General features: G+C 54.3%; 1 protein-coding gene across 1 annotated transcript in view; it reads right to left on the reverse strand.

Moving 5' to 3' along the window:
* The window catches only part of CPT1B (carnitine palmitoyltransferase 1B), a 203,219-nt gene extending 193,522 nt beyond the window's left edge, over positions 1-9,697 (reverse strand). The window contains exon 1 of the mRNA XM_075599234.1: positions 9,510-9,697. Coding sequence (XP_075455349.1) covers positions 9,510-9,682 — 173 coding nt within the window. The 5' untranslated portion in view covers positions 9,683-9,697. The remainder of the gene's footprint in view (positions 1-9,509) is intronic.
* Positions 9,698-9,973: the final 276 nt, after the last annotated feature.

A 9,973-nucleotide genomic window follows, 5' to 3' on the forward strand; every position in this document is an offset into this window, starting at 1 on the left:
AGCCATGTTGAGTTTAAGGCGTCGGAGGGCCATCCAGGATGATATAGCAGAGAGACATTCAGAAACTTTGGTTTGTACAGCAGGTGTAAGGTCAGGTGTTGAAAAGTATATTTGTGTGTCGTCGGCATAGAGGTGATAATTAAACCCAAAAGATGTTATTTGGTCACCTAGAGAGAGTGTGTACAGAGAAAAGAGAAGAGGTCCCAGGACAGAGCCCTGGGGTATATAATGCATACCTTGTTCATTTATGTAACTGTATTTGTAACCTGTACATTACCAGGAAAGGCACTCTGTAATAGAGCACTGTACCGTGTATGATTTTCACTGGATGTGCTAAAACTGAGCTCTGTCTGTGTTTTATGTTCTGTCTCTGGTTTTAAATATATATTGCCATGCTCAGTAGCACTCCTCTGTGACATTCATATGCTTATATATATATGTTGTGGTTATTTTGGGGGTTCAATAGGAGCTTGTTAGGTGTCCAGTATATTTTACAATTGTGTTTCAGCTAGTCCTTGCTGATTGGAGGTTGGCAACCTCCTACTTAATTTAAGCTCACCCCCTCCCACATTTAAATGGTTAAGGGCTCACTCCATAGCATCTTCCACACAGGGGAACTTGCTTGCTTGCAGTATGGTTGTGACATCTCTAATACAGAGTGCTTTTCCTGGTAATGTACAGGTTAATAAAGGCTTCAATCAGACTTAGAACTTTGCAACTAATATTGACAGATTTATTATAAATCATTCTTCCTGTTATTACACAGGTTATTAAGAATTTATATTAGCGTTAGGGACCCCTGAATTGTGGTCTGCCGTGACGTTGGCTCAGGGGCTTACAACAATTTTGGCCAAAAATGTAAAACTAAAAGACCATTTTACTTAATAGATATTTATACATATATTTAGGCACTGTACCGTGTATGATTTTCACTGGATGTGCTAAAACTGAGCTTTGTCTGTGTTTTATGTTCTGTCTCTGGTTTTAAATATATATTGCCATGCTCAGTAGCACTCCTCTGTGACATTCATATGCTTATATATATATGTTGTGGTTATTTTGGGGGTTCAATAGGAGCTTGTTAGGTGTCCAGTATAAGAAACTATAGCCGCGCTGATAACAGATGCAGGGGCTTTCTGCATCTGTTCAGCGCGGCTCAGCACGCCTGAGTGCTCTATGGCCCGGGCCTAAAACACACAACAAGCAGTGTAAAACACACAACAAGCAGTGTAAAACACACAACAAGCAGTGTAAAACACAGAATAGCCAGATTCCGCCCTTACGGGGTTAATTGGGGTCTCCTAACTAGATGCGACATACGCCGTTTTACCCAGGTCCTCTCCCACAAATCTAGCCTTGTCCAGGGCTACAAAATCCTCTGACCATGGCTGGCTCGTATTACCAGGTAGTCGCCAGTCACGAGACTTCCCGCCACGAGCATCATTCGACTGGCTGGAACTCTGGCGTGGAAAGCCATACCGGTACATACAGTTAGGTCCGGAAATAATTGGACACTGACACCATTTTCATAATTTGGCTCTGTACGCCACCACAATGGATTTGAAATGAAACAACCGAGATGCAATAGAAGTGCAGACTTTCAGCTTTAATTCAAGGGGTTGAACAAAAATATTGTATGAAACGTTTAGGAATTGAAACCATTATCATACACAATCCCCTTATTTCAGGGGCTCAAATGTAATTGGACAAATTAACACAATCATAAATAAAACGTTCATTTTTAATACTTTGTCGAGAATCCTTTGCAGGCAATGACTGCTTGAAGTCTGGAACACATGGACATCATCAAACGCTGGGTTTCCTCCTTTGTGATGCTTTGCCAGGCCTTCACTGCAGCTGTCTTCAGTTGTTGTTTGTTCGTGGGACTTTCTGCCTTAAGTTTTGTCTTCAGCACGTGAAATGCATGCTCGATCGGGTTGAGATCAGGTGATTGACTCGGCCATTGCAGAATATTCCACTTCTCTGCCTTAAAAAACCCCTGGGTTGCTTTCGCAGCATGTTTTGGGTTATTGTCCATCTGTAAAGTGAAGCGCCGCCCAATTAACTTCGCTGAATTTGGCTGAATCTGAGCAGACAATATATCCCTATACACTTCAGAATTCATCCGGTTGCTTCTGTCTTCTGTCACATCATCAATAAACACTAGTGACCCAGTGCCATTGGAAGCCATGCATGCCCATGCCATCACACTGCCTCTACCGTGTTTTACAGATGATGTGGTATGCTTCGGATCATGAGCCATTCCAAGCCTTCTCCATACTTTTTTCTTCCCATCATTCTGGTACAGGTTGATCTTAGTTTCATCTGTCCAAAGAATGCTGTTCCAGAACTGGGCTGGCTTTTTTAGATATTGTTTGGCAAAGTCTAATCTGGCCTTTCTATTCTTGAGGCTTATGAATGGTTTGCACCTTGTGGTGAACTCTCTGTATTTGCTCTTGTGAAGTCTTCTCTTTATGGTAGACTTGGATAATGATATGCCTACCTCCTGGAGAGTTTTCTTCACTTGGCTGGATGTTGTGAAGGGGTTTTTCTTTACCATGGAAAGGATCCTTCAATCATCCACCACTGTTGTCTTCCGTGGACGTCCAGGCCTTTTTGTGTTGCAGAGCTCACCAGTGCGTTCTTTTTTTTTCTCAGAATGTACCAAACTGTTGATTTGGCCGCTCCTAATGTTCCTGCTATCTCTCTGGTGGGTTTTCTTTTTTTTTTTTTGCAGCCTAAGGATGCCCTGTTTCACTTGCATTGAGAGCTCCTTTGACGCATGTTGTGGGTTCAAAGGAACAGCTTCCAAATGTGAATGCCACACCTGGAATCAACTCCAGACTTTTTACCTGTGTTAATGTGTACAGTACTGTGCTACTGTGTCAATTTGTAGGTGTTCAAAAAACAGATAAAAACCAAGTCTACAATACCACCGTGGTCCATTGTGAATCGACCTTGATCCTTGAAGATGCTGAAGACATTACCAAATTTAGGCGTTTCATAATAAAAAAAATCTCTAGAACACAATGCTGTGGGCTTTTTTCTACATTCAAATCCCTGCACAATTGCTGATTGGACTGGACACCATGTGTACACCGACCCAGGTCACCTCCTGCAAATCTGGCCTCCTTCGCAGCTACAAAAGCCTCTGAACACCGCTGGCTCGCGTTTCCAGGCAGTCTCCGATCACCGCTGGCTCGCGTTTCCAGACAGTCTCCGATAACCGCTGGCTCGTGTACCCAGGCAGTCTCCGATAACCGCTGGCTCGTGTACCCAGGCAGTCTCCGGTCACCGCTGGCTCGCGTTTCCAGGCAGTCTCCGATAACCGCTGGCTCGTGTACCCAGGCAGTCTCCGATAACCGCTGGCTCGCGTTTCCAGGCAGTCTCCGATCACCGCTGGCTCGCGTTTCCAGGCAGTCTCCGATAACCGCTGGCTCGTGTACCCAGGCAGTCTCCGATAACCGCTGGCTCGCGTTTCCAGGCAGTCTCCGATAACCGCTGGCTCGCGTTTCCAGGCAGTCTCCGATAACCGCTGGCTCGCGTTTCCAGACAGTCTCCGATCACCGCTGGCTCGTTACCCAGGCAGTCTCAGATCACCGCTGGCTCGTGTACCCAGGCAGTCTCCGATAACCGCTGGCTCGCGTTTCCAGACAGTCTCCGATCACCGCTGGCTCGTTACCCAGACAGTCTCCGATCACCGCTGGCTCGTTACCCAGGCAGTCTCAGATCACCGCTGGCTCGCGTTTCCAGGCAGTCTCCGATAACCGCTGGCTCGTGTTTCCAGACAGTCTCCGATAACCGCTGGCTCGTGTACCCAGGCAGTCTCCGATAACCGCTGGCTCGTGTACCCAGGCAGTCTCCGGTCACCGCTGGCTCGTGTACCCAGGCAGTCTCCGATCACCGCTGGCTCGTGTACCCAGGCAGTCTCAGATCACCGCTGGCTCGTGTACCCAGACAGTCTCCGATCACCGCTGGCTCGTGTATCCAGGCAGTCTCAGATCACCGCTGGTTCACGTTTCCAGACAGTCTCCGATCACCGCTGGCTCGTGTACCCAGACAGTCTCCGATCACCGCTGGCTCGTGTACCCAGGCAGTCTCCGATCACCGCTGGCTCGTGTACCCAGACAGTCTCCGATCACCGCTGGCTCACGTTTCCAGACAGTCTCCGATCACCGCTGGCTCGTGTACCCAGACAGTCTCCGATCACCGCTGGCTCGCGTTTCCAGGCAGTCTCCGATCACCGCTGGCTCGTGTACCCAGACAGTCTCCGATCACCGCTGGCTCGGGTACCCAGGCAGTCTCCGATCACCGCTGGCTCGTGTACCCAGACAGTCTCCGATCACCGCTGGCTCGTGTACCCAGACAGTCTCCGATCACCGCTGGCTCGTGTACCCAGACAGTCTCCGATCACCGCTGGCTCGCGTTTCCAGGCAGTCTCAGATCACTGCTGGCTCGTGTTTCCAGGCAGTCTCCGATCACCGCTGGCTCGCGTTTCCAGGCAGTCTCCGATCACCGCTGGCTCGTGTTTCCAGGCAGTTTCCGATAACCGCTGGCTCGCGTTTCCAGGCAGTCTCCGATCACCGCTGGCTCGTGTACCCAGACAGTCGCCGATCACTGCTGGCTCGTGTACCCAGACAGTCTCCGATCACCGCTGGCTCGTGTACCCAGGCAGTCTCCGATCACCGCTGGCTCGTGTACCCAGACAGTCTCCGATCACCGCTGGCTCGCGTTTCCAGGCAGTCTTCGATCACCGCTGACTCGTGTACCCAGGCAGTCTCCAATCACCGCTGGCTCGCGTTTCCAGGCAGTCTCAGATCACCGCTGGCTCGTGTACCCAGACAGTCTCCGATCACCGCTGGCTCGCGTTTCCAGGCAGTCTCAGATCACCGCTGGCTCGCGTTTCCAGGCAGTCTCCGATCACCGCTGGCTCGTGTACCCAGACAGTCTCCAATCACCGCTGGCTCGTGTACCCAGACAGTCTCCGATCACCGCTGGCTCGCGTTTCCAGGCAGTCTCCGGTCACCGCTGGCTCGTGTACCCAGGCAGTCTCAGATCACCGCTGGCTCGTGTACCCAGGCAGTCTCAGATCACCGCTGGCTCGCGTTTCCAGGCAGTCTCAGATCACCGCTGGCTCGTGTATCCAGACAGTCTCCGATCACCGCTGGCTCGCGTTTCCAGGCAGTCTCCGATCACCGCTGGCTCGTGTACCCAGGCAGTCTCCGATCACCGCTGGCACGTGTTTCCAGGCAGTCTCCGATCACCGCTGGCTCGTGTACCCAGGCAGTCTCCGATCACCGCTGGCTCGTGTACCCAGGCAGTCTCCGATCACCGCTGGCTCGTGTACCCAGACAGTCTCCGATCACCGCTGGCTCGTGTACCCAGACAGTCTCCGATCACCGCTGGCTCGTGTACCCAGACAGTCTCCGATCACCGCTGGCTCGCGTTTCCAGACAGTCTCCGATCACCGCTGGCTCGTGTACCCAGACAGTCTCCGATCACCGCTGGCTCGTGTACCCAGACAGTCTCCGATCACCGCTGGCTCGGGTACCCAGGCAGTCTCCGATCACCGCTGGCTCGTGTACCCAGACAGTCTCCGATCATCGCTGGCTCGTGTACCCAGACAGTCTCCGATCACCGCTGGCTCGTGTACCCAGACAGTCTCCGATCACCGCTGGCTCGTGTACCCAGACAGTCTCCGATCACCGCTGGCTCGTGTACCCAGGCAGTCTCCGATCACCGCTGGCTCGTGTACCCAGACAGTCTCCGATCACCGCTGGCTCGCGTTTCCAGACAGTCTCCGATCACCGCTGGCTCGTGTACCCAGACAGTCTCCGATCACCGCTGGCTCGTGTACCCAGACAGTCTCCGATCATCGCTGGCTCGTGTACCCAGACAGTCTCCGATCACCGCTGGCTCGCGTTTCCAGGCAGTCTCCGATCACCGCTGACTCGTGTACCCAGACAGTCTCCGATCATCGCTGGCTCGTGTATCCAGGCAGTCTCAGATCACCGCTGGCTCGTGTACCCAGACAGTCTCCGATCACCGCTGGCTCGCGTACCCAGGCAGTCTCCGATCACCGCTGGCTCGTGTACCCAGACAGTCTCCGATCATCGCTGGCTCGTGTACCCAGACAGTCTCCGATCACCGCTGGCTCGCGTTTCCAGGCAGTCTCCGATCACCGCTGACTCGTGTACCCAGACAGTCTCCGATCACCGCTGGCTCGTGTATCCAGGCAGTCTCAGATCACCGCTGGCTCGTGTACCCAGACAGTCTCCGATCACCGCTGGCTCGCGTACCCAGGCAGTCTCCGATCACCGCTGGCTCGTGTACCCAGACAGTCTCCGATCACCGCTGGCTCGTGTACCCAGACAGTCTCCGATCACCGCTGGCTCGCGTTTCCAGACAGTCTCCGATCATCGCTGGCTCGTGTACCCAGACAGTCTCCGATCACCGCTGGCTCGCGTTTCCAGGCAGTCTCCGATCACCGCTGGCTCGCGTTTCCAGACAGTCTCAGATCACCGCTGGCTCGTGTACCCAGACAGTCTCCGATCACCGCTGGCTCGCGTACCCAGGCAGTCTCCGATCACCGCTGGCTCGTGTACCCAGGCAGTCTCCGATCACCGCTGGCTCGCGTTTCCAGGCAATCTCAGATCACCGCTGGCTCGCGTTTCCAGGCAGTCTCCGATCACCGCTGGCTCGTGTACCCAGGCAGTCTCCGATCACCGCTGGCTCGTGTATCCAGGCAGTCTCCGATCACCGCTGGCTCGCGTTTCCAGACAGTCTCCGATCACCGCTGGCTCGTGTACCCAGGCAGTCTCCGATCACCGCTGGCTCGTGTACCCAGGCAGTCTCCGATCACCGCTGGCTCGCGTTTCCAGACAGTCTCCGATCACCGCTGGCTCGTGTACCCAGGCAGTCTCCGATCACCGCTGGCTCGCGTTTCCAGGCAGTCTCCGATCACCGCTGGCTCGTGTACCCAGGCAGTCTCCGATCACCGCTGGCTCGTGTACCCAGGCAGTCTCCGATCACCGCTGGCTCGCGTTTCCAGGCAGTCTCCGATCACCGCTGGCTCGTGTACCCAGACAGTCTCCGATCACCGCTGGCTCGTGTACCCAGACAGTCTCCGATCACCGCTGGCTCGTGTACCCAGGCAGTCTCCGATCACCGTTGGCTCGTGTACCCAGACAGTCTCCGATCACCGCTGGCTCGTGTAACCAGGCAGTCTCCGATCACCGCTGGCTCGTGTACCCAGACAGTCTCCGATCACCGCTGGCTCGTGTACCCAGACAGTCTCCGGTCACCGCTGGCTCGTGTACCCAGGCAGTCTCCGATCACCGCTGGCTCGTGTACCCAGGCAGTCTCCGATCACCGCTGGCTCGTGTACCCAGACAGTCTCCGATCACCGCTGGCTCACGTACCCAGGCAGTCTCCGATCACCGCTGGCTCGCGTTTCCAGACAGTCTCAGATAACCGCTGGCTCGTGTACCCAGACAGTCTCAGATCACCGCTGACTCGTGTACCCAGGCAGTCTCCGATCACCGCTGGCTCGCGTTTCCAGACAGTCTCAGATCACCGCTGGCTCGTGTACCCAGACAGTCTCCGATCACGATGGCTCGCGTTTCCAGCCAGTCTCCGATCACCGCTGGCTCGTGTACCCAGACAGTCTCCGATCACCGCTGGCTCGTGTACCCAGACAGTCTCCGATCACCGCTGGCTCGGGTACCCAGACAGTCTCCGATCACCGCTGGCTCGTGTACCCAGACAGTCTCCGATCACCACAGTCCTGAAACTTACTGAGGAGCAGCCGGGAGCCTGAAACTTACTGAGGAGCAGCCGGGAGCCTGAAACTTACTGAGGAGCAGCCGGGAGCCTGAAACTTACTGAGGAGCAGCCGGGAGCCCTGAAACTTACTGAGGAGCAGCCGGGAGCCTGAAACTTACTGAGGAGCAGCCGGGAGCCCTGAAACTTACTGAGGAGCAGCCGGGAGCCCTGAAACTTACTGAGGAGCAGCCGGGAGCCTGAAACTTACTGAGGAGCAGCCGGGAGCCCTGAAACTTACTGAGGAGCAGCCGGGAGCCCTGAAACTTACTGAGGAGCAGCCGGGAGCCTGAAACTTACTGAGGAGCAGCCGGAGCCTGAAACTTACTGAGGAGCAGCCGGGAGCCTGAAACTTACTGAGGAGCAGCCGGGAGCCTGAAACTTACTGAGGAGCAGCCGGGAGCCTGAAACTTACTGAGGAGCAGCCGGGAGCCCTGAAACTTACTGAGGAGCAGCCGGGAACCTGAAACTTACTGAGGAGCAGCCGGGAGCCCTGAAACTTACTGAGGAGCAGCCGGGAGCCTGAAACTTACTGAGGAGCAGCCGGGGGCCTGAAACTTACTGAGGAGCAGCCGGGAGCCTGAAACTTACTGAGGAGCAGCCGGGAGCCCTGAAACTTACGGAGAGCAGCCGGGAGCCTGAAACTTACTGAGGAGCAGCCGGGAGCCCTGAAACTTACTGAGGAGCAGCCGGGAGCCTGAAACTTACTGAGGAGCAGCCGGGAGCCTGAAACTTACTGAGGAGCAGCCGGGAGCCTGAAACTTACTGAGGAGCAGCCGGGAGCCTGAAACTTACTGAGGAGCAGCCGGGAGCCTGAAACTTACTGAGGAGCAGCCGGGAGCCTGAAAACTTACTGAGGAGCAGCCGGGAGCCTGAAACTTACTGAGGAGCAGCCGGGAGCCTGAAACTTACTGAGGAGCAGCCGGGAGCCTGAAACTTACTGAGGAGCAGCCGGGAGCCTGAAACTTACTGAGGAGCAGCCGGGAGCCCTGAAACTTACTGAGGAGCAGCCGGGAGCCCTGAAACTTACTGAGGAGCAGCCGGGAGCCCTGAAACTTACTGAGGAGCAGCCGGGAGCCTGAAACTTACTGAGGAGCAGCCGGGAGCCCTGAAACTTACTGAGGAGCAGCCGGGAGCCTGAAACTTACTGAGGAGCAGCCGGGAGCCTGAAACTTACTGAGGAGCAGCCGGGAGCCTGTTAAAATGTATAGGCGCAGAACTAGATTCCAGCCCACATACTCAGGATAAAAACACGTTCATTGGCCCCATTGGAATATTTGTAGAGACTCGTACAGACTGGAGAGTGGCAGCTGTGTGTAAAGGGGATATATGCGATAGACTCTCCAGCCTATAAACTGAGACAGACCCTATAAGTATCAGATTGTATAAATGGAATATATGCGATAGACTCCGTCCTACAAACTGAGATAAAGACTCTATAGAGTGCCTCTGGGACACATACTGTCCTTAAACACACATACTGTGTGACACTATGGTCGTCACACATAGTGTTACACACTTACAGGACCACTCACACTCACTCCGTGGTCACTCACTGTCACACTCACACTCACTCCGTGGTCACTCACGGTCACACTCACACTCAATATGTGGTCACTCACTGTCACACTCACACTCACTCCGTGGTCACTCACTGTCACACTCACACTCACTCCGTGGTCACTCACTGTCCTGGAAGGATTCTGCTGATCTTGATAATGAGTCCCATGGAAGGATCCACCTTCCCATACAGAGAACCGAGAGTAACAGCCACCACAGCAAGCCACGTGGAAGGGCCGGCGGGTACACTCCACTCAACACCGAGCTCTGTGAGTAAGAGAGGGAGTGTGAAAGAGACCATGAGTAAACCCCACTCAACACTGAGCTATATGAGTGTAAGAGGGAGTGTGAGAGGGACCATGACTAAAACCCTTTCAGCACTGAGCTCTGTGAGTGACAGAAGGACCATGGGTAAACTCCACTCTCACCCTCTCGTTGCCTTTCTCTAACCTATATCCTCGTCTCTCTCCCTATCCCCTCTCCCCTCTCCCCCTGTTCTCTCTCTTCCCTCTCTCCCTGTCCCCTACCATCCCCCTCTCCTATCTTGCCTCTCTCCCGTGTCCCCGCTCTCCCCCTCTCTTCCTGTCCCCTC

The sequence above is a fragment of the Ascaphus truei genome, chromosome 5 (assembly GCF_040206685.1).
Source record: "Ascaphus truei isolate aAscTru1 chromosome 5, aAscTru1.hap1, whole genome shotgun sequence".
NCBI classification, from domain to species: domain Eukaryota; kingdom Metazoa; phylum Chordata; class Amphibia; order Anura; family Ascaphidae; genus Ascaphus; species Ascaphus truei.